Source organism: Macaca fascicularis, chromosome 17 (genome assembly GCF_037993035.2).
Source record: "Macaca fascicularis isolate 582-1 chromosome 17, T2T-MFA8v1.1".
In the NCBI taxonomy this organism is placed as follows: domain Eukaryota; kingdom Metazoa; phylum Chordata; class Mammalia; order Primates; family Cercopithecidae; genus Macaca; species Macaca fascicularis.
Window position 1 is genome coordinate 27,630,001 of NC_088391.1, and position 25,297 is coordinate 27,655,297.

The 25,297-nt window shown below is 39.9% G+C and overlaps 1 protein-coding gene across 23 annotated transcripts in view; it reads right to left on the minus strand.

The window, feature by feature from the left end:
• Positions 1 to 25,297, minus strand: part of RCBTB2 (RCC1 and BTB domain containing protein 2) — a 44,567-nt gene that overhangs the window by 13,392 nt on the left and 5,878 nt on the right. For 3 of the 23 annotated variants that reach the window (XM_005585836.4, XM_005585837.5, XM_065533237.1), the window contains exons 2-10: positions 22,550 to 22,648; positions 20,200 to 20,295; positions 13,474 to 13,629; positions 13,076 to 13,226; positions 10,627 to 10,793; positions 9,917 to 10,075; positions 9,671 to 9,778; positions 8,512 to 8,654; positions 682 to 872 (exon numbers count right to left, since the gene is read on the minus strand). In XM_005585836.4, coding sequence (XP_005585893.1) covers positions 682 to 872; positions 8,512 to 8,654; positions 9,671 to 9,778; positions 9,917 to 10,075; positions 10,627 to 10,793; positions 13,076 to 13,226; positions 13,474 to 13,629; positions 20,200 to 20,256 — 1,132 coding nt within the window. In that variant the 5' untranslated portion in view covers positions 20,257 to 20,295; positions 22,550 to 22,648. Of the gene's footprint in view, positions 1 to 681; positions 873 to 3,479; positions 4,320 to 8,511; positions 8,655 to 9,670; positions 9,779 to 9,916; positions 10,076 to 10,626; positions 10,794 to 13,075; positions 13,227 to 13,473; positions 13,630 to 19,789; positions 19,855 to 20,009; positions 20,296 to 22,549; positions 22,649 to 25,297 lie in introns of those variants that run through there. The other 20 variants (XM_065533234.1, XM_074022010.1, XM_065533238.1 and 17 more) reach the window with 17 other exon arrangements.

Here is a 25,297-nt window from a genome sequence, read left to right on the forward strand (position 1 = left end):
AGGATAAGAATCTCACACACATCGGCTTATAAATCTGGCAAAATAATAAGAAAAAGTCCCAAGCCACATCACTAATTTTGAATGAAATTTTAAACATTTGAGCAAATATGCTAGCTAAAAGTAAAAGACACAGTTTCTCGGTAAAATTAAAAAGCAGTCAAATAAGGGCAGGGCACAATGGCTCACACCTGTGATCCCAACACTTTGGTGGCAGTGGAGACAGAAAGATGGCTTGAGGCTCACGGTTTAAGACCAGCCTGGGTGACACAGTGAGACCCCACCTCCACAGAAAGTTTCTTTAAATTAGCCAGGCGTGGTAGTGGGTACCCATACTCCCAGCTACTCAACAGGCTAAGGCAAAAGGATTGCTTGAGTCCAGGCGCTCAAGAGTACAGTGAGCTACGATTGCACCACTGCTCTCCAGCCTGGACAACACAGCAAGACCCATCTTTCTCTCTTAAAGAAAAAAAAAAAGCAGTCAAATAAAATTACTTTTAGTTTAGTACTAGTGTTGGTTTCTGATGCTTTGAAGAAAATAAAATTAGTTCCCTTTTGCAGAAGCCCATCAGAGAGAAATAAATTATGAGAGTGCACCTAACAAAATCCTCATTATCGAAGTAAAGCCCTGAGTTCTTTCCCAGATTTTCGGGCCATCCCCCAAATGGACAGTGACGAGCTCACCCACGGAGAGAAGGCGCCACGAGACGGCGGGAGTGGCAAAGCAGGCAAACACGTCGTCGGTGCAGGAGAAGTGGGTGAGGTGCGGGAGGATCACGGACTGACCCCGGCACTGACCCCACATGTACACGTGCCCACCCTGTGTCTTGGCCGCAGACGTGTGTGTGGAGTGACAGGCTGCAATCTCGATAATCCTAAATTCACAAATACACACCACATAAGCACAGTGACCAGAGGCAGAAACAAGTTGTATCCTCCCCCACTCAGGTTTAACTGATGTGGGACATCATAAAATTACAAAAAGGGTCAGGAAAAGAAAAAAAAAAAAACTACCACATGACTCATACACCTCATCTCCTAAATTATCAGGCACCAAACCGTTATTCACATTTAAGCCACACTTCAATGGCACTTATAACTCATGAAAATCTGTTTGTACCACTTCTAGCCAGTAGGCCTATAAAAATATGTACCATCCTATTTTGAAATTCAAGTATAACCCAAGAGAGTAGTGGTCCCCCCACCAAAAAAGGGTGGTTTAAATTTTTTCCCCTAAAACGTTACTTACTGAAGAAAATAATAAAGATTTGGGTCATCTGGACTGAGGGCCAATAAATAAATATTTTAATGAAGACTTCACCGATTTCTAGCACGCTATTCCAACTCCTATTGCACAGAGTAAATGCAGTAGTTCTACCACACTGGACTGTATGACCTGGAACCCAGGAGAGCAGTTTTCTAGGATCACCATGTGATACGCTCTACTGCTCTAAGTTCATGATTGATGAGGAGGTAGTTCTCGGAACATTTTTATTTATTTTTTTTTTGAGACAGAGGAGTCTTGTCCTGTCACCCAGGCTAGAGTGCAGTGGCACAATCTGGGATCTTGGCTCACCGCAATCTCTGCCTCCTAGGCCCAAGCGATCCTCCTACCTCAGCCTCCGCAGCAGCTGGGACTACAGGTGCAAGTCACCACACCTGACTAATTTTTGTAGAGACCAGGTTTTGCCATGTTGCCCAGGTTGGTCTTGAACTCCTGAGCTCAAGTGATCCGCCCACCTTGGCCTCCCAAAGTGCTGGGATTACAGGTGTGAGCCACTGTAGCCGGCCTCGGAACACTTCTTAATGGAAAAACATTGTTTCCCCTGGAAGTAATTTCTTTTCTATCAGAATAAGCCACCATACAGATTAAAGGAAAAGGGTAAACTCTTTTAACCCAGGGGAAGTCCCCATCTTGATTTTGCTACAGCAGACAATGGTACCAGCATCCTCAGACTTAGGCTCAGAACTTCAGGGTCAACTTTGACTTCTCCCTCCGTATTTACCATTTTCTTTAGAATATCCAGTTAAATAACAAAGATGCTTTGCAATGTCTCCCCTCAGCCACCACTGGGGGGTCAGGCACACCCTGCATCTGGGCCCTGTAACAGCCTCCCAGGTCTCCCTTGCCTTAGACTCTCCCTTCTGCCCCAACTCACACAGTGCTGGCAGGTTAACCATCCTCCTGGAACACCGTTCTCATCAGAACTTTCACACGGGCAGCGGCTTCCCTCAGATAAAATCCTGACACAAGACATAACCCCATCCATGATTTGGTGTCACTTCTGAACAGCCAGCTCTCAAGTCACTTTTGTGCACACACCCTGCTTCAACAAATGGGCTTTCTCACTGCCCTTCAATGGCTTCATCCATGGTTGTTCAGGAATGTTCTTTCTCTCTGCCTTACAAATCCTACCTATCTTCTAAGGCCCAGTTCAAACGCCCCAAGTTTGAGGTCTCCCGCTCACCTGAGCTCCTGCAGCACTTCCTGTCCACACCACTCCAGCCTGGCCCTGTTACTCTTTATGCATCCGTTTCACCTGTTCAGCGCGATGGCCAGTTTCTGGCAGGCCTAATCACTGGCTTAATTCTCTCTAAGCACATAGCATGGTGTCTTACTGAATATAATCTGTGGGTCACTTTGCTGACTGAGGAAGACTCAACAACACAAAGGAGAGTTGTGTAAGGCCCCACTGACACGGACTAGCACCTGAAGGGTGAGGATGAGCCCACGCTGCCTCCTTTAGGCAGCTGCCCCCAAACCAGGAGGGAGGTGTCATCACAGAACCTGGAGCTTGTGCCTGCTCGCCTCAGAGGCTGAGACATGCTGTTCTCACGGGTGGCAATTTCACTGACTTATTAGAGGATCGTTCTTAGCCCTTGAAAACCACACACAAATACTACAGGAAAAGAGGCTACGATGGCCCACAGTAGAGAGCTCAGGATTTAGAGTCAAACAAACCTAGGTTTGTTTTTTCTTTCTTTTTTTTTTTTAATTGCAGCTCCAGCTCAAAGGAAAACAAAAACTAGATTTGAATCTCCGCTTTACCACTAGGCTGCATGACTAGGGGAATGTCACTTAGCACCTAGGAGCCTTGGTTTCATCACATTGGAGGGCTGGTGTAAGAATCAAATGATAAAATGTTAAGTGCAACCAGGCACAATGTCTGGGTGCAAATGGTTGCATGACAATGGAGGTTTCTTTACATTATGACAAGTACTCGGCATTTTAAGTGACAAAGCGTCCTTTAGGTAGAGACCATGTATTTCTAGTGATCAATTCAGATTAGTAAGAGTTTCCCTAGAAGAATCTTTTTCCTGATATTTCCTGATTTCCCGGCCTAATCCAGTGCTGTGCAAAAGAACCGTGACAGATGGGGAAAATGGTTAATAATATTTGGCTTCTCAATCAGCACATTCTTTTCAACAAATAAGGAAAATGGGAGAAGGAAATAGAATAAATGTATTAAAAGAGAAGTACATCCACTGTTACCATCGATTTTATTAGCAAGCCTCCTAAGTTACAAGCAAATGTGAGGGTAGCGACGTGGTACGTCTTCGTGGCCTGGTGCTGTGGGCAGGACACAGGGCTCAGAGTCAGAGTGTAGTTCTAGGGCCATGTTACTTAAATTCTTATAATCAGCTTTACCATCTTTTTAAATAAAAAAAAGATGAGGGGGAACAGGATACAGGCAGCCATCCTCTCACAGTTGGTGGTTTCGTGTACATGAAATAAGTTCCTTGGCAGAGCTGAGAACCGAAAAAGGCTTCCTTCCGTGACTGAAAGTGTTTACCAGCTGCAGCAGGAACTGTGGGCCTGTGATTTAGCTGAGAAACTCATGATGTAGCTGGAGAGAGAAGTCCAGAGCTGTGACTTTGCAAATAATTCCCAAATGATATCAGTGTGGCCCTGACTACAAGTCTCTGGTGAGTAAAGAAAAATACCTAGGGGCTCCTCAGGGAATATTTCAAGTAAAAGGGAGCTAACTGGGCCATGTATGCTTTGGCCTGGCCAGAGCTGTGGAATAAGAGTCTTATGAGGTGGAGAGAAATGCAGGAGCAACGTGCAGGCAGAGCTGGAGATGGCAGGACGCCAGAGAGCAGCATCATACGAGGCCTGACAGGGACGGAGGCCAATGCCGGGATCGAAGGGCAACGAGGCTTGCCAGGAACAGTGGCGTCGGCTTCAATCCAGAGCCGAAGAGTTCCGATTTGATCTGATGTGATAGGCAAATGGGAAACAGCTTTGTAAACAGGGCCATGATGTGAGGAAATGGTATTCTCAGACAGACGGACCTGGTCACAGTGGTGTGCAAGACAGGCTGCAAGGGAGAGAAAGAACAGTCTGGAAGGCTGGCTGGGGAGGCCAACCCAAGCTAGGTTGCCAAGGACTAATGAGGGTGGCCTGGATGTTAATGCAGAGGGAGGGAGAGGAGTTGGAGGTGGCCCAGAGGATGAGTCTAAGAAAAGCCCCGCCTGGCAGTGCCGAGGGAGGCAGAAGCCGCGCTGGCCAGGTGGCAGGTGTGGGGGCCAATGTTCAGATAACTGAGCAAGTAATGAAAGGAAAAAGGGCCTTCTGCGTTTGAACCACCTCAACTGTAAAGCCATCTGGTATTCTCTGGGAGCAGGGGAGGTTAGGACAGCCCAGTGAACAATGTGGAGATAAGCATTCATGAGCTGCTCTTCCTTTCTTCAGATTTCAGCACTTCTGCAGTGACTTACTAGGCAAAGACTTCTACATTTTTTGGAATCATTTCTGTGTACTCTGGGGTAACGTTCTATGAAAAATGTCAGTGACTGGAGCACAACAGCATCCTTCACTGATCTGCCCAACATCAGAAAAGCCAAATAATGCGGTTCCTATGTTCCCTTCTGAGATACGTTATTTGTTACTAGCGTCCATGAAAGGGCATAGCCTCTGCCCCTAGAGCAGCTGGTGACCTGAAGTGGGACACTACTTTCTAGAGAAGGGCTGGGACAGACAGAGCCAAAGGGTGGGTCAGGGAAGGCCACATGATGCCGCCCGACCCCGGGCATGGCCTTGTGACGTATACCCGGCACACCCGGCTCCACGTGGGAAGTCAGGGGTGGGACGCGGATTTGGTTGGCTGCAGTGGCTACTACAGGAATGAGAGTGGAGAAAGTTTAGAGGGTACCTTCAGGTCTAGGCTTGTGATCCAAGCAACTGCTAAGGAACCCTGCCATTGCCTAAGTCATCATCGATTTTTAAACTGGACTCATACCAAGCAGCACATGCTGACGTTCCAATTTTCCAGTCAGACATGCAACAGACAATGACTAGCAACTGAGCTCACCTTTACTGTCAGGATGCCTGGCATGTTTCACACTTTATTTCGTAGCCAATCTTAATGGGAAAAAAATTCACTACATGTTGATAATAAACAGGTTTTGTGTCACCTCAAGGGAATGATCCACTACAAGCACTGAGCTTACTGGATATGAAGTACTAGAAATGAAAAAGCAGAGAGAAAGAATAGAAACCGGAAAACCTCGAGGAGGGGTGAAAGGTCATCTGTGAGGGACAAGAATATTGGAGAAGAAACAGCAAAGATGACAGATCCACAGCAGGGATTCCCAATCCTGGTTTTGTAAGAGCCCAAGTATTATACCGACTACCTCAGAAGTCGAAGAATTCTCAGAAATTCAAGGAAAAGATAGCTTTACATCAGTTTAGTTTAAAATATGCTGTTAGGAAACGTTAAGAACAAAGATACAAACGTTGGTCAATCTGTGGCCAAGGTACTGAAACTTCAGAAAGATTGGGAATGACTGGATTAGGAGAAGACAATCATTTTAATCATTGAATTTATATTTATGTAAACATAAATGGCTGACAAATATCAGTATTCTCCATCATAAATAAAATCTTTTTCTGGGAAAGATTTTAAAAGATTTCCCTTGGATGGTTGTTCCAGCAAAGAAAACAATGTAGACAGGTTTCTCCTTCCCACTTCTGTGAACAGATAACTAAGCACTGAACCCCACCCCACCCCATACTCAATCCAGTTCCTAATTAGTCAGGCTTTCCTGTAATGGGCCCCCGAAGAGTCAGAAGTAAGGCTCCCCGGTTCCTGAGGGATAAGTTACGACATATACTTGACTTTCCATTCCTGGAAAGGGTGGAGAAGTGCAGAACAAGTCCCAGCACAGACCTATAAACCCCTCCCTTGCAATACGCCTGTGATTGAGTGCCTGGTTGAAATTGTGCAAGTTCAGAAATCACCACTTGAAATGCAAGTACAGAAAACTGAGAAAATCAGGAACATCTCGTTTAAAACATTCATCCATCCTTTTTTTTTTTTTGAGACAGAGTCCCACTCTACTGCCCAGGCTAGAGTGCAGTGTCATGATCTCACTGCAACCTCTGCTTTCCACGGGCAAGGGATTCTCGTGCCTCAGACTCCCAAGCAGTTGGGATTACAGGTATGCATCACCACGCCCAACGAATTTTTGCATTTTTAGTACAGACAGGGTTTTACCATGTTGGCCGGGCTGGTCTTAAACTCCTGACCTCAGGTGATCCGCCCACCTCAGCCTCCCAAAGTGCTGGGATTACAGGCGTGAGCGCCTAGGCCCATCCATGATTTTTATAGCCAAATTATAATTCAAAAATAACTGCAGTTTAAGAAAGACAGAAATGCAATAGATAACTCCCAACATCCAGTTAAGCAACTTGGCACTCACACAGCTTCCATTCCCATTACCTGCTTCTCTGCTGCTTTTTCTCCTACCTGGATACCCCACAATCCCTCTGCCCCAGTGAGAACGTGAGTCAGAGGCCTTGGGCGATCATTCCGGATCAGGGACCAGCAGTGCAATGCAGCAAGTCACTGGTGGGCAATGATGGCAGACTCTGTGAGACCAGGGACAGATGTGCTAAAGTTTTGGGTAAGTGTGGGAGCACCATAAAAAGTAATGGGCCGGTGGCTCACACCTGTAATCCCAGCACTTTGGGAGGCCAAGGCAAGAGGATTGCTTAAGCCCAGGAGCTACCAGCCTGGGCAACGTGGCAAAACCCTGGCCCTACAAAAAAACACACAAAAAAATTAGCTAGGCATAGTGGCACACTCCTGTAGTCCCAGCTACTCCAGAGGCTGAGGTGGGAGGATCGCCTGAGCTTGGGAAGTCAAGACTACATGAACCGTGATTGCACCACTGTACTCTAACCTGGACAACAGGGAGACTGTCTCAAAAAAAAAAAAAACAGGCCATACAAATCCATCGTTTTTATTTCCATGCCATCTTTATTTGATCCTTTCACTCTGTTTTTTCAGTTTAAATATTAAGTGTCCCTATCAACTGAGGTACTTTTGTGGTTATTCAAAGCCTCAGGACTGTCCCTTCTCTTCTGAGGAGCTCTAAGCTACCTTACAAGATGTGTGAATGAACAGTTGCAGGCATCTGCCTGAACCACCTCCTGCCTCCATTATTGTCCCTCCTCCCTATTCTGAAGGGGCCAGGGGTCTTAAATTTTAAGGTTTTTGACAAAAAAAGTTTTATTTAACCTATTAAAATAACCTATGTTAAATTGGTTAAATAAAACTTTTAAAACGTAGGTTAAAGAAAGTCAGCCAAGTTCACAATACTCAAATGAAAATTGAGGCAGCTGAAAAATGGCAATTTCGTTCCTCATTTTCATTGTTAAGTATTCCAACAGAAAATTAGAAAAACACTGCATATAAGTGCGAGCTAATCTGTTTGTCTATATATTTCTTTTAAAATCAAATGTAATAAAGATATATGCAGTAAAAATAGCAGCATTCGTTTCTACGATGACTGCAACCCTGGTTTAAAAGAAAAGATAATGAAACGTTTTTGCGCTATACTACTGTTAAGAAATGGAAAGCGAAAAGGCAGTGATCTGACCATGCTTGAGAAATTCCAAAGGCTTTCAAAAATATCAGAATAACATGGAAACTAATTCTGGATGTGCTAATTACATAACACAACCTTGCAAACAAGTGCACAAAACTAAATCTTAATTTCCTAACCATTTTACTCTTCCTCATAGTGACAGCTTGGGAGTTAAAAGTAATGAAATAACCTTATCCTTTTCAACCGGCAAATTTTCTATGTAGCTGAGTGACCAGCTTTATACCCCACGCAAGGTACCTTTTCCTAAGCCAGGGAAGAGCGCCCTCGAATGTTATCGACATCACCTTAAGAATGTAAAACAGGGAAAGGAGGAGGGCAAAAGGGTGATTTGTAAGGGAGAAGAGTAACAGAGTAGCTGTTGCAAGTTTAGTCATTGCAGTTTGCTTAGAATAGCTGTTGGAAGTATAGAGGAAACATGGGTAAGTGAAAATAGCATATTTAACATACAATCAATCTCCCCAACAATTCCAAAGCCAATTTTTATAAAGGAATAAATACTCTTGTTAAATACTATTCTAACACTAGCAGTACATTCCCCACCATTCTCTCTATGTCTAAGTCCTGTTTAATCACAATCACCACAGACCAGTGTGGGGACTGTGAAAATGGCCATGTTACCTGTCCTTTTCCACAGTGACGGGAGTAGGATAGGACTGGTTGCTTTTATTGCCAGTGCCCAACTGCCCATAAGAATTGGCGCCCCAAGCATACACTTGGCCTTCATCTGTTAATACTAATGTGTGTGCGTAGCCACAGGCGACCTGGAAGGAAAAAAATCCACTCAGGACTGCAAACAGAAGTCATTATTTCACTGCTTCCGCAAAGTAGGTTAAGAAACAAAAATGAAAAAAAGAAAGAGGCAGCCTACCCGTAGAGGCAAGCATTAAGTTAACCAACACCCTTCCAGAACACGTGGGCCAGAACTGCAGTAAGACTGTCATGAGTCCCCTGGCGTGAGCACCTGCCTCAGTTCACTGGAGCTTTAATGCTCACAGAAATCAAGGGGTACGAGGGGAATGTCAGAAACGACACTTGTATTTTTTAAATAATTATTTTCTTTTTTGATTATAAAAGTAAACCAGGTTCAATTTGAAAAATATAGAAAAATATAATTATAAAAGTTCTCTGAAGATCAGAGGCTTTTTTTTCTATTTCTATTTAGACATAGAGATATGCACCTATAGCATTTTTTTTACTGACCATGTTGTATAAGCAGTTCTGTATCTTGCTTCATTTTATTAGACATTACACATAGCAGTTTCCCATATCATTAAAAATTCTTTGTATACATCATCTCCAGCATATACACTTGGCATAATTTAGCTAATCATTAACTTATGATTTGATTAGTAAATTCTGTTACACCTATTGTTTTTTATTAAAGTTATCATATATACATATATATATATATATCTTCTTAACTAATTCTGTAAGAGAGTTACAGGAACTGTTGGTTCCTCAGGGAAATTCCCTAGGAGTAGAACTACAGGTCAAAGGATAGAAAGGCTTTTAAGGCTCTTGTACACCCTGCCAAAGCTTCCTCAGGAAAGCTTATAACAATTTATATTCCAAAAGGTATGTGACAGTGCCCTGGAACAGAAATTTTCTGAACATCTGCAATTTAATTCAAGGAAAAAGAGATTTAACCTTTATTTTAATGAAGACATCCAAGCAGCTAAACTTTTCATCCTGCCAAGAAATCTATGTTTTTAATATATTGATATCTTTGCCAGTGAAGACTTAAAAATACACGCACACAAACTGACAGTGGACGTACCCGCTGGACACGGATGCCTTGCAAAGCTGCCACTCTGCAAGGGGTTGGCTGGTTGCCACTGCTGCCAAGTCCAAGCTGCCCGTTTCCATTATAACCCCAGACATAGACCTGAGAGAAAATGACACCCTCAATCCTCTCAAGAGGTAAACAGCCAGCAAGTTGTCTATTATGTGGGACATACCATACTAGCACGAGACTGATGTGGCAAACAGGGTTTTTAAGCAAGATGTAAAATAACTTCCTTACCTCCCCCGTGTCCACTACCGCCATGCAGCACATCTGCCCACATGCTATGGTCACAACTACTTTATTCTGTAGGCAGCCAGTGACTCTTCGAGGGATTGGCTGATTAACTGTTGATCCAGATCCTACCTGCCCAGAGTTATTATAACCCCAGGCAAATACCTGTTTAAAGGAAAGACCAGTAAATGAAACACATTAATTTATAAAGTGTCTCAACTGGACACTGACATGTACTTGTGGCACCGAGTCTTCCCTCTCAAAGTGCTTCAGATCTATAAATCCTTACAACACAGGCAGAGAAGTGTTTACAAAATTCATTCTTACACAACGTACATGATTTTATAAAATTAGGTGGTTGGTGTTATCTATATGAACAGTAATAATTGCTATTAAATAACACATAACACAAAAGTATCTACTTTGCCCTAGCCATCTTTTTCAGCATTTGGGGATTTTTCTTATTGCAAATAACCTCTTTACTACAGCAACAGAGAAGGAACAACACCTCCTTTTAAATTTTGCAATTATGGAAGACCTTACTACGTACAGATAAATGTCACAACATCAATACCCTGACTGTGAATTGCTACCAAAAATAAGGCTGAATTTGAGGGAGGTTATTTTAATCAGATGATTGTATTTCCAGGACTACTATAGAAGTCTACATAATCTTATTGAAAAAAATCAATGAGCTTTATGCTGACTATTCTCACCTCTCCATCAGATGTTAGCACCAAAGAATGGTAAGACCCACAGGCAACTTCAATGACTTGTTTGTTTGACAAATTAGTTGAGATTTGACAGGGCACTAAACCATGATTAGTTGTCCCATTGCCCAGCTGGCTATAAGCATTATGACCCCAGGTAAAGACTTCTCCTTCTGCAAATAAAAAGAAAGACAACCAGCTTTTACGACATCTACTTCATTATACAAAAATATATGTAGCACAGCTTCCACAAATGAAATCTAAAAATTCAGGTGCAAAAAACTAATCAACTTCCCCATTCCACCAAAGTCATTTACAAAAGAATCTATTTGGAAAGTATAAACTGCATTCTACCTCAAAGCAACAAGGTGAAACTTAAATGCACACAGTTATAATAACGGGAAAATAAGTTTTTAATAAACAGCAGAGAAAAGGCTGCTGGGAGTAATAGCAAAAACATCAGAATGAAGTCAAAAGATTATAAGGCCACTTAACTCCCCTGGGTCTTAATTTCCTTATCTTTAAAATAATCACCAAGTTGATTTTTTAAAATCTTTGTTATTACTTATTACATAGCATAATACACAGAAAAGTTCATAAAACATGTATGTACAGTCACGCACTACTACTTAAGAAATATAACCTTATAATCACCCCCCAAAAGGCCCTCATGTATGCATCTTGCATACAAATTTTTAGTTTTTCCTGATTTTGAAATTTAAATAAATGGAATCATACAGTATGTACTCATTTCATCTGTATTTTCCAGCATGTTGTCTCTTTGTGCTATATTCTGAATAATGACTTCTGATCTATCTTCCAGTTTACTAATTTTACTAATTTGCTGTGTTCAAACTGCTACAAAATTTGTCCACTGATTTTTCATTTGATAATCATATTGCTCATTTGGATCTTTTCAAATCTTCTATAATCCTTGCAGATTATCTTCAAGCTCATTTTAATTTCTTCAAACAATAAATATAGCTGTCTTATAATTGGTGTCTGATAATTTTAACACCTGATATTTAGTAATCAGTTCTTGCTGTCTGTTATTTCCTCTGGTTCCCATTCATGGTACCTTGTTTCTTTGCATAGGAAGCCCCCCTCATCTGCAGGAGATACATTCTAAGACTCTTGCACTGAGCCTGTATATACTATGATTTCCCTATACATACATACTTACGATAAAGTTTAATTTGTAAGTTAGGCGTAGTAAGAGATTAACAACAATAACTAATAATGAAATAGAACAACTACAAAATGTACTGTTCACAATGTCACAGACGGAAGATTTGTTCTTACCATAAATCTTAACAACCTCAGCATGAAAACTCTCCATTTTTCATTTAAAGCAAGAACTGTATGGCTTCTCTTCGGCATATCCAAATTGCAAGCATCACTACTCTTGCACTTTAGGGCTATTATTAAGTAAAATAAGGGTGACTTGAACACAAGCACTATGAAACCAAGACAGTCAATCTAATAACTAAGACAGCTACTGAGTAACTAACGGCTGGGAGTGTCTACAGCCGAGACGCTGGACAAAGGGATGATTCATGTCCCAGGTGGGATGGAGCAAGATGGTGAAATAGCACCCTACTCAGAATGGCACACAAATTTAAAACTTATGAATTGCTTATTTTGGAAATTTTACATTTATACTTTCAGACCACAGTCAACTGCAGGGAACTGAAACCTGAGAAAGTAAAACCATGGATAAGGGGAGACTACTGTATATCTGGTTGTCTCTTGACTATGTGCTATTGCCATTGAACAATTATTTCGGTTAATTCTCTCAGGCCTAGGATAAAGGTGCCTTCCCCTAGAAAGGATCTGCATTAACATCTATCATGCCCTTAAGGCACTTGCCATCCAGTACCTTGAATAAATTCAAGGGTTGAGATTTCTTGTACCATTCAGTCTTGATGTGAATTAAACTACAAATCCATGGTTACAACCTTCTGGGGAGAAATTTTATTTATTTTCTTTCTTTCTTCCTCCTTGCTTCACTCAGAGCAAGGAATTTTTCTACTCAATCCCTTATGAAGTAGCTAATCCCTACTACTAACGCCAACTACAGCCATCAGTCACTCTTTAGCGTAAGAATCACAGAATGCTAAGAGTTGGCGAGGTGGGGGGGATGTTGGATACAAGGTTTAGTCTTTCAATTCATAGATCAGGAATTCAAAGTTCAGACAGACTTGCCAAAGTCCACAATGAGTTCAGCAGTGTTTACTGGGCTTATAGCATTGTCATTCATACATCAAAACACAATGATTACTAGATTCCATCTGCCACATTACCTTATGCTGGCATTCAGATACATTCATGTTTCATGGTATCCAAAACATAGTCAATTTCACAGGAAGAACCAGCAACTCTCAACCAATTAAACAATGTTCTCAAGGGCAGCTGACAAATAAACCTGAAATTCTACATGGGGTTCCTAGGTTACCTGTTGTTGCAAGGACAATGTGTGGACCACTCCCATAGCTGAGGCTGGCTATTTTCTTGCCACTTAAAGAATCCAGTCTCCGAGGTTCAATGGTGCTCTGGACGTCACCTAACCCCAAACAGCCACAACAGTTTGTGCCAAGCACAAAAATCTATGGGAAAAATCACTGTTAGTTCAAGCAGTTCTATTTCTAACAAACTATAAATTACATCCAAACAGGCATCATCTTCCTTAAGCAAACTGCTTCTTTATATAATAAATAAAATCTAATTTCCTTTTTTTTTATTTACTTTTTTTTTTTTTTTTTTACCTTTTATTCCTTAGTTCCCCCAAGATCTTCAATTTGGCAAATTCATTTCTAAAAATGTGAGTAGCTGAATTATTTTCTTCAAAATTACCTCATCATTTACTGTAGTGTATAAAACTTCATTGCCAGCACTGCCAAAGACACAAGCCTGACGAATTAACTGTAGTTCTTCCTCAGAACAAAGGGAAAAAATTGGCCACTTTCCCACATCTAACATCTTCAAAGATGACAGAGTAGCCTGTACTGGCTGAAAAGGAAAAAATATATGTTGAAACAACAAATTAAAAAGTGAATTTTCTCTGCCCCTTCAGCTCTGTAGAAGAGGACGAACACTGGTTTTGGGAGGAACACACTGCATCTGTTTTTGAGAGGCCTCTCGCAGCTGCAGGGATTGCCTCTGCCAGCTGCTTCTGGGCGGCTCACAGCCGCCGACACCGGAGGCCCAGGTGGAACCAGGTCTCCCCTACTCATTGTCCTCAAGGACACAGGAGTCATCCACAGCTGGGCTTCTGGGAACTGAATGTTCAGCAGATACTTTAAATATTGGCTATGTCTTAAATGTAGCTGTGGAAACTAGGCTGGTTGTAAAAACAAGAGGGAGAGAGAGAGAGCTGCCATGTCATCTGCTGCCTAAGTCAAGAACAATGCTTAGTAAAGAACAATGCTGAAAGTGACACCAAGGAAACGGTCCGAAGTTTTAGTTCATGGGCAAGCTTTACCTGGCCTTCAGTTTGAGGAACTGGTGGGTTTCCTCATCCCTCAAGCAAGTTTGGGGGTCGGCACAAGAAACACCCAGAAAACACGTGTACTTGTTTGTTAAGGCAGCCGTAACAAAGTAGTGACAAGCGAGGTGGCTTAACCAACAGAAATTTACTGTGTTATGGTTCTGGAAACTGGAAGTCCAAACTCAAGGTATCAGCTAGCTAGCTCCTTTTGAGGGCTGTGAGGGAAGGATCTCCTTCCAGGCTGCACTTCTCAGCTTGTAGATGGCTGTCTTCTCCCTATGTCTGTTCACATCATCTCCCCCCATGCCCTGCATATCTCTGCATCTAAATTTCCCCTTTTCATAAGGACCCCAATTATATTGGACTAAGGTCCACCCTAATGACCTCATCTTAACTAACTACATCTGCATTGCCCCATTTCCAAATAAGTTGCACTGTGAGGTACTGGCTGTTAGGACTTCAACACACAAATGTTGCAGGGTCACAATTAACCCCCTAATAGCATACATTAAGATCACGAGCACCTGCACTCCTAAAAGAGCATGTTATAAATTTGTTTGAAAGAGTTTTACCTATTTGCTACTTTGGAGGCATTTTTATTGATATACTTTTCAACTTGCCAACATTTTCAAGGTTATAATAAGATACATAAACAGCCAATATGCCTATCAAATGGCATGTCTGCTATTTCCCACAACATCAACAAACTTATACATGATTTAAAGCAGCAAAGATTTTCTAAGGCCTCCTCTCTTTACCATCAGTTATTAAATCAACCTTACCGGGAATGCGTTCTGGTGTGCAACTGAGTGGACTATCCACTTACCTTCTACAGAACTGAACACCTACTTGTCCCTTCCACCTTAAAAGAGCACAAGTCAGCAACTCTGCTCTTCTCAAGTCCACACTACTAACTTAGCAAGCCTCCCCTGTCCTCATTACCATGAAATTCTCTGGGGCCACCTTCACAGACTCCTGAGTATACTTCAGGAGGACAGAGACCGAGTCTTTTACTACCATGTCATCCATCCTTTGAATGGAGCTAACAATGCAATACATACCTTTGTGTTGGTGAAATGAACAAGTAAATGTTTGAATGGCTGTGACTCATTTCTGGATTCACAGTCCTCCTTTCCATCCCATCCTCTGTAACTCCTTCACATGGAAGCCATTCTGAAAACTGGGCCCCAAATCCCTGCTCCTGGCTCCAGAGCTCTCCATTTCTACTCCACCTGAGCCATATCATCAAATACAGCTTTGTTACTAAGTTCTCAAACTTTTAAGTTTCCTTCTGATCCTGGCCAACGGTATTAACTTGTAGCCAAAGTGAAGTCTGCAGTCAGTAAAGGGAAGCTAAGATGCATGGAGCAGCTGTCCCAATGGCCACTGGACCTAGAGCAAAAACAAGCAGAGCCACCAGCTTTTTTCTTGTAAATAAAGCTTTGTTTTCAGGTTTCTATCTTTTCTGAATAATCTTCATGGCACTATTGAATGCTGTGGCTAAACAGAACTCAAAAGATAATTTTCTGAGAAACCCGAAGAAACCCCAGAGAGGAGCTGCAGTGGGTTGAATGGTTTCCCCTCGAAGTCCAGATCCACCTACAACCTCAGAAGGTGACTTTGTTTGGAAATAGGGTCTTTGTAGATGTAATGAGTTAAGATGGAGTCATACTGGATTAGAGTGGGCCCTATGTCCAATGACTAATGTCTATAAGAAGATGAGAGGGCACAAAGTGATACACAGGGAAAAAGGCCAGGTGACAACAGAGACAGGGACTGCAGTGATACATCTGGAAGTCAAGTAGCAGCAAGGATGGCTGGGGGCCACCACCAGAAGCTGAGAAGATGCTTCCTGAGAGATACCGAGGGAGCATCGCCCTGATGATGCCTTGATTTCAGACTTCTAGCCTCCAGAACTGTGAGAAAAGACATTGCTGTTGTTTGAATTGTAGTCATTTGTTGCAGCTGCCCCAAGAAACTAACAGAGAAGCCAAGCAGCTTGTCCCTGCTATCAGCATCGCCCTGTGAGTTAACGACAGAGCCTGTACCAGGGCCAAGCTCTCCTGATGCCAAATCCAGTCACATTCCCTCACAGGCCACTTGGATCACAAGACCTTGCCCTAGGAAGAACACCTTCTGTTATCTTTTGGGCAACACCAACAGTTGGTTCTCCCATTCACTTTTGAAACAGTGCTTACTGTTTCTGCATTTACTTTAGTTACAGAGTACTTTGCAAAAAAAAAAATACATATATATATATGAGGTAGGAAAATCCACAGGCATTCCCTACAGGACAACCTTAATTTGGAATTTGGAATTCAAAATAAAATCTCACATATGTAAGAGGTTACAGTTATATGCAAGTGTAAAACTATGTCCTCAATTTTATTATATATATATTTTAGGAACACACAGTGTTCTATGGTGATGTAACATTGATCTAGGAATCTAAGAATCTTTATTTAAAATTTTTATTTCTTCTCTGTGACACCTGGTTTACTGAAAAAACAGCAACTTGCCCAAGGCCACGATAGAGCTAAGGATGGAATTTTGTTACGTTAGTTTTTGGTTAAGCTTCTACTTTAAATTACCCCACCATCCAACATCATGAAGAAATCTTATTTTCTATGAGGTCTTCATTTTTAATTTTTTTCCTATTTTAAGCCTGTAAATTTCCAAAAGAACAAGGTTTAGGAAGTGGAAGTGGAACAAGTATTTAATGTAGATGTATTAATAATCTAATAATGTTTATATCTGTCGTTACTTCTCATCTTCACAACAATTGTAGGACATAGATACTATTATCCTCATGTTACCTATGGGGAAACTGGGGCACAGGGAGACTAAGTAATCATCCAAGATCACTAGCTTCTCAGTGGACGGGCCAGATTAAAGCCCAGAGTTCTTTCCACATATCATCCGATTGCTGAGTAAAAAGTTGACATAAAGTGTGATACCACTGGTAGACCTAGTGTTTGCTTGCATTTGCAGGGCTTTGGCTATTCTCAGACTCCATAAGGAACAGGCAATAATGCCTACTGTGGGTTGTCTTCCACGAAAAGCACAGATGGAAAGACACAATGACTATTTCATTTTTCCCTTGCAAGCAGAGTTTTATATTTCATCCTGCTCTGCTATTAAATCAAGTGGTTTTCTGGATGTCTCGAATCAGGCTGTAAATTCCAGCCAGCTCTTACACACCTGTCTACAAATGATTAGTTATAGGCTTTCCTCCTGGCCCACCTGTGTAAAAACCTATGGTACCCAGCCCGTAACTCTACTGGCTACTGGGATTCTAATATGTGTTTTCTTTAATGAAACCTCCAGTCTGTAAGTTTTATGAAATGATGCTACAAGTCAGGAGAATGTGGGATCTGATAGTATCACTGACTAAGATACAAAAATAAGACATGATCATTCCCTTCAAGGAGGTCACAATTTAATAGAAAACAAATAATTACAATATAACCTGAGTACAACAGAGATGTGAATATATTGCTTTTAATCTCTGGCAGAAGGCTGGCTGCTGGAAGTTAGTCATCAAATACTCAATTTTTAAGTTTGTTAGGGCAACTATTACATAGGGAACTGATGACTAAATTTATAAAATGCATGTATTTGCATTTTTTGAAGTACATATTTAATACAGGCTGAGCATCCCTAATTCAAAAATCTGAATCCAAAACCCAAAACTTTTTCAGCACCAATTTTGATGCTCAAAGGTCCTGCTCAAAGGAAGTGTTCATTGGAGCATTTCAGATTTCACATTTTCAGATTAAAGATACTCAACTGGTAAATATAAAGCAAATATTCCAAAATTTAAAAAAAAAAAAAATTGAAATCCAAATGCTTCTGGTCCCAAGCATTTCGGATAAGGGATACTCTACCTGTGTCAGTCTCAAGGAATTACAGCATCTTTGTTCAGAGAAGCAATATACATTCTTCTGTCCAGCACACTTATGAGACAATGTAGGATGCACACAATAGTCCCCCATAGCAGCCTCAATCTATCTGCAGTCATTCTGCATGACAGCAGCTGTCTCTGCAGAATGACCCAATCAACTCCGTGCCCCACTGTCAAGTAAGAAACTGGCTGAGCAAGAGCCAAGTGTGGTCAATAGAAAAATCTGTATGGGGAAAAAAGCAGTACTAAGGAATGAGAGCATGGCAATATGGTGTCCCTAGAATTCAGTCCTGGTTTGGCACAGGTAACCCTCCTTACTGCAAATAACACTGCCACAGGTGATAATTAACCCAGGCCGGCTTTCTTTTACTACTTTTCTCACATCTAGTCCACCTCCCCTTCCTTCAAGATCTGGCGTCTGTTTGGGAAATGTCAAGTCCTGAAATTTTAATATTAGCTCAAGGAAAACATAATTAAGGAAATACATCTGCCACAAAATTAGAGGCCAAATTGCACCTTCTTCTTCCTTTGAGTGAGTGATACCTGTGTAACTATGCTTCTCCAGCAATATGAAGAATCGAGTGTATAACCATACTTCACTTAATTACAGACAACTATTGAGTTGTTGCAATTCAATTTAAAATACAGTATATTTAAAGAAAATCAAAATTACATGTTAGGCATACCTAGCAAAAAAGAGTTAAGAAAAAATGCCAACACTTCACCTTTTGAGTACTTCCTAGCATTAGAACAATCTGTATATATTCATTATATTCATTATATCTTATAAATATATTCACTATATAGTATTCATTATATTATAAACATTCATTCATTATAATACTTTGTATATATATTTGTATATGTTCAATCACTATGTAGTTACAATACTGTAATTTCATTGCTGATTCTGTGAATCTATTCTTTATTTTATGAAACTTGTTCCTAGGAAAAATTAGGAATTTTTCTGCTAACATTTTGTGAGACTCTTAAGTTCTATACATTACTTTTGTAAGCTACTTTTGGACTTTCCTACAAGGGCTCACAAATGAACACTTAAGTCTGCACATGGTAATGCTACGGTTTAGTTTCAAAAGCTTTGCCATCTTTGTACACGATGCTGGCTTTGCATAATTCTTTACAGTTTGATTGAATTTTGACGTGATTTTATTAAATAAGTATGGGAAACTGACAAAAGTTAATAATGACAGTTAATATTAAGCTGTTAATAGCAATAAGTAGATATTTTGTAAATTTAACAAAATAACACAAGATGGAAATCAATATGCATGTAGGAAGATGTGAGGCTTTTAACATCAATTGGACACTGAGTGGACTTAAGCTGGTTGACTGTCATGTTCAGATGTGATGAAGAAAGAAATTAAAGAATGTCTACGATGAATTGAGAACATATCATCTAAGATCAGACAGTTTATAATTTTAAAAATCTCTGGGAATGGGATAAACATTGGTCAACTCATAGCCTCTTGCAGGCCAGCACTGTCTGAAGGTAGGGGATGGCCTTCCTGCCTCATCCCTCACTGTCACCATCTCTGGGAGCCCTGTCTCTGCACCTCAGGCGTATCGGTTCCCTGCTGGCCCCTTCAGCATTCTCCATACCCACAACAATTATCTGCTGGCATCTCAGTGATTACACTGTGAGCCCCTCAAAGATAGATAGTATCTCATTGATCTTCCTATCGGTGACCAATAGATGCTTCATGAAGTATATTTCATGCGACAGAACACACATGCTCCAAGGGCATGATTTTTCTAACCTTGCCACTGTCTCCAGAGAAAAGAGGAAGTTCTTCTTCCATATGGACTCAGTCCTGGGCAGTCCCTGAGGAAAAAGTATGTGGTAAAATCAGGATCCCTTATGTTCGATGGAACTAGGCAGGTTAAAATTACTTTACTGCTAATTAGCAGAGAAAATAAGCTAAGCTCAAATGTTGTGAAGGGAAGATAAAGGAATCAAACTTTAGGCATGAAAATTACCAGCTATAAAACTCCAAAAATGTTTGAATTGATCTGGAACTACTGGATGGCCTCTTACGGGAATCTTCCTGCTAAGGTCTGAAAAAGTAGTCTCAAAATATACATGGGTCCTTAAGACTATAAAGGAAATGAGTAGAAAATTTTCATTTCAGAGTTGACTTCCTATGATAAGGAAAAATAAATTTTAGACCTTGGTCAACTTTTCTCTGGGATTGGAAAGTTCCAAATCACTGGGAAGAGCAGACATCAATTCTCAGTTCCACAGAAGAATATGTGATTTGCTAAGCTGGAAAAAAAAAGGAGAAATGAATGAAAATGATGAAAAAAATGAATGAATGAATGCGGCTTTGTTATTCTGGACTTAATGAAAAATCTGAAACAACAGCCACCCAATATGTAGCAATGCATTGAATGTTCTTGCCTTAATAACCATGCTAACATCACCTACTTTCTACCAGGTAGAAGTAACAGCAGGAGCAGCTCTAGCAGAAGCTATGCAATATGTCTGGACTGTGGTTCAATAATTATGAGGTCAACTATTTCATCACTAAAAATAAATAAAAATAAAATAATCTCTGTCCTCCAAAAAGCAATTTAATAAGGCTGTATTTAATGATGTTGCTTTTTCTAATTCATGAGGTGGGGTCCATTTTCTTAAATACAATCTTTTATTTCAGGTACTAACATCGGAACCTTTTATCTGATATTTTCTACAGTAGAGTGAGAGCCCCATAATAGACAGATTAAAAACAATAATCAAAATATGGCCAAGTCTAAACAGTGTTCTTTATCAATGTTTTCTACGCCCTTGAAGATATTAGTAATTTTTTTCCTCAGCTATAAAAAGATCTCGCAGAATGAGGAATCATAATTTATTCAGAATTATTATAACTTAAAATTATGAAAATTAATAGCAAATTATTATTTATAACGTTTGGAAACAAGTAAAAAAGATACGCTTGCTTTTAAGAAGATCAATTAGAAGTTTCTCACTTAAAAATGTATAAACCAATCTGATTGATGATATGGAAAGATATTTTGCCATTTTAATGAATACTTACTACATATTATCTATGGCATCTTAGCAGATCTGTTAAAATCCTAATTTTCTCTAAGACCCAGCATGACTGCCACTGAGATTTACATCAGCGTGGATTCTGATTACCCAAATGGGCTGGGACCTCTTCTCTGTATTTCCACAGCAGTTTTTTGTTTTGTTTTTAACTACATTGATGGCACTTTTCAAATTCTGCCACATATGACAGTTATTCTTGTATGATGTATCTTCTCTATTAATTGGTAAGCTCTTCAAAAGCGCAGATGATGATTCCTTCAATGCCACAGCCCATGGATCAGAGTAAAACACACCGTATTTATAGAAAGCATCCTTAGAACCCAGCTTTGTGTATATTAGAACTGGCCTGTTCCAAAGATCCCTCTCTTTCTCCTTCATCCTACCAGGAAACACCTTTTCCATATTTGCCCCAAGTTTCCTGGAATAAAAAATAAAAGGAGAGGAGAAGAAAGAGGGATAGAAGAGAAAAAACGAAAAGGGACCGAGTACAGATGTGACTGCCCCTCACTGCGCTACTCTAGGCCCCTTTCGTTCCTAGCAGAAGGGAAATCTTGTTAATGTGCAAAATCATGAAAAAGTGATCCTGGGCTTTTGAGTAGGACAAAACCTCTTTTCAGTGTCTTTCATCAATTTCAAGTATAATGAAACTCTTTAAAATTAGAATGGTGGGAACACAGGCCATTCTGTTTATCTGACATCAGGTTAAGACATAATTGCATGTATGTCATGGAAATTACCACATTCAAAGAAATGACGTGCAGGATTCAATTTGGATGAAATATAAGATTAACATAATTTCATATTAGTCAATCAGAAAGTCCTTCAAGATTTAAAAATAAATCAAGATTAATTACTATTGTATACTACTACTAAAAAGTCTTTTGAATTTTTTAGCATTGTAGGAGATGGTTGGCTTTTTTTTTACATTATTTCAATGTGATGCATACATAATAGAGAAAACTAGCATCCCCAATTTGCATGTATAGTTTGTGCAATACATGTGGAGATTACCTTACCCTGTTATCCATGTGATTTCACCAGGCTATTAACAATAGGTTGATATATATACTTAAAATAACAATTCACAATATACATACAGAAAGCCATACCCATGATGTGATAAAATGTATTCTAAATGACAATAGCAATAATAACAGTAAAAATAAAGTTATTCTGTGCCAGGCACTAAGTGCCTCACCTTATCTCATTTAATCTTTATAATATCCAAATGAAACAGGTTAATCATTGCCTCCATTTTATTCACTCATTTCAGTAATGTGACCAACAGTCACCAACCAATCAGTGTCAGAGCCAGTATTAGAACCAGGACTATCCCAAAGCCCTTGTTTTGGGACCCTCCACTGTATTTCAGGGCTAGATACTTTAAGATTTTCTTGTGTACATTCTCAACAGTTTTATTTTTATACTGACTGGCTGGGAGCATTCCCTCCAAACACTTTTGTACCTGATTGTTTTAAATTTCTGGAACCCAGTATTCAGTCATCTTTAATCCTGTTCCTTTTTGATCCTTGTAAAGTTGTCTTCTAGAGCAAAGTTAATGTGACTGGAAATATAAATACACAAATAAATTCTATTAGAGAAAAACAGAAGGAAAAGAATACACTATCTTGCACATTTAACAATCCATTCTTTATCTGTGAAAAATAGTTTAAAAATTGTATCTGTGCTATCTACTATTAAAAAGTCAGCAGCAGAGTTGCTCTATTATAAAAATGTTAAAGTTATAAAAGGTAACTTTTGAATATCATACTTTATAAGCTTCAGGAGAGGGTTTAAACAAGCTGGACACTGAAACATATGAAAAAATGTACACTAAGGAGAATTTAATCTATAGTATTTCCATACAGAAAATAAAAGAGAATCCATGTGGAAATGTAAAAAAAAAAAAGCAAAACTTTCGAACTTTTAGAAGTATAGAAATATCTTCATGACCTCAGAGCAGTTAAAGATTTCATAAATACGACAAGCAAGCATAAACCACAAAGAAAAGAGCAGTAAATATGAACAAAGGGAAAAATATGCCACAGAATGGGGGTCGGTATTTGTAACATACATAATGGACAGCTTGGAAAGGATTCATATACAAAATATATAAAGAATGCCTGTAAATCAATAAGAATAAAACAAATGACACAATTCAAAAGTGAACAAAGGATCCATGCAATTCACAGAAGAATAAATTAATAAACATATTAAAAGATACTCAAGTTCACCACATTATTTATCATAGAAATGCAACCACAATGAGATAGATCTCTTTTATCAGATCAGCAAAAGTTCAAGGGGGACAACTCCCCAGTGCTGGCGAGGATGTAGATGAGAAGGCATACTCATATCCACTGCTAGAAGGAATGTAAATTGGTGCAATCACTCTACAGAACAGTTCAACAATATTTAGACCACAGCAGTCTTTCCATCTTTTTTTGATATGTATACATAACTGAAACAAAAATTTCAGAAAATAATTCGTACTCCTCCTACAATGCGATGCTTGGTATCTTTTCTATTTTTTCTACTTTATGCTATTTTATTCTACCCTACTCTATCCTATTTTATCCTGTTCAATTTCATTTTAAAAGAAAATGCTGATCTCAGCCCACTAATTTCCAGATCACTAACAAGTCCTGCAATTTTAGCAACACTGCCCTAGATAAACTCTAGAGCATACACACAAATATTCCCAATAGCAAAAAGCAAGAAAGAGCAAACGAATTGATCAACAGAACCAATGAACTGTGGCATATGCATACTAGGCAGCTATTAAAACAAATTATCTAGAATCAGAACAGGTATATCTACAAAACAGTGTTCACCAAAATCACTAAGTCACAAAATGATACATATGGTATACTATTTGATACAATTTTAAAACATGCAGAAGACAATACCATTTTAACATGTTATGGATACCAACATATGCCTGGCTAGACTTTGATGGGAATTTTTTCATGGGGAAGTTTTGGTGGAGGGAATACCAAAGATAAAAGGTCCCATGTAACTGTCAATAAGCTGGTGTGCTACAGCTTTTCCATCTGACAAGATGGCTTTCAAGACTTTGAGCTTAAATTAATCATCTCAGGATGGAGAGATTAAGGTTACCCCATGTTAAAGAAAATAAACTCTTAAAATGAGAATTCTATCATTCTAATTTTGCCTTTACCAAGGACATGGAAATTCAATAAACGTTTGGTAATGAAAACTCATAAACTATAATTTCTTTAGCCATCTATAAAATAAAATTGAATCAATACCCTAGGAAGGCCAGGCATGGTGGCTCACACCTGTAATCCCAGCACTTTGAGGATCGCTTGAGGTCCCCAAAAGTTTGAGACTAGCCTGGGCAACATAGGAAGACCCTGTCTCTACAGAAAACTTAAAAATTAGCTACATGTGGTAGTACACACCGGTAGTCCCAGCTACTCGGGAGGCTAAGATAGGTGGATCGCTGGAGCCCGGATGTCAAGGCTTCAGTGAACCATGATTGCACCACTGCACTCAGCACGGGTGCCAAAGATCTTATCTCAAAAAATAAAAAATAAATAAATAAAAAAATTTTTAAATGAGCTATGATCATACCACTGCACATCAGCCTAAGCAACAGAGCAAGACTCTGTCTCTAAAAAAACAAAAATAGGCCGGGCACGGTGGCTCATGTGTAATCCCAACACTTTGGGAAGCAGAGGCAGGAGGATTAATTGAGGTCAGGAGTTTGAGGCCAGCCTGGCCAACATGGTGAAACCCCATCTCTACTAAAAATACAAAAATTAGCCAGGAGTAAGGGTGTGTGCCTGTAATCACAGCTACTTGGGAGACTGAGGCAGGAGAGTCACTTGAACCCAGGAGGCAGAGGTTACAGTGATCTAAGATCACGCCACTGCACTCCAGCCTGGGTGACAGAGTGAGACTCCATCTCAAAAAATAATAATAATAAATAGATTTTTTTAAATAGGAAGATTAAATAACATTCCAATGAGTAGTATTTATACTATTGTCCCTGTAAGAAAAATCCAAAATAGGAAAAATAATGTTTAATATCAGTGTATTAAAATGGCAAAAATGTGCTTTCTGCTTAGGGTCTAAATCTGCTTACAAACGTCCCCTTTTCTGCATAGGAGGGCAATGTTTCTTGTAGAACCAGGGCAAAAGCTGGCAACAGTATTGGGAAGATTTTCTTCACAGTGACAGTGTTACA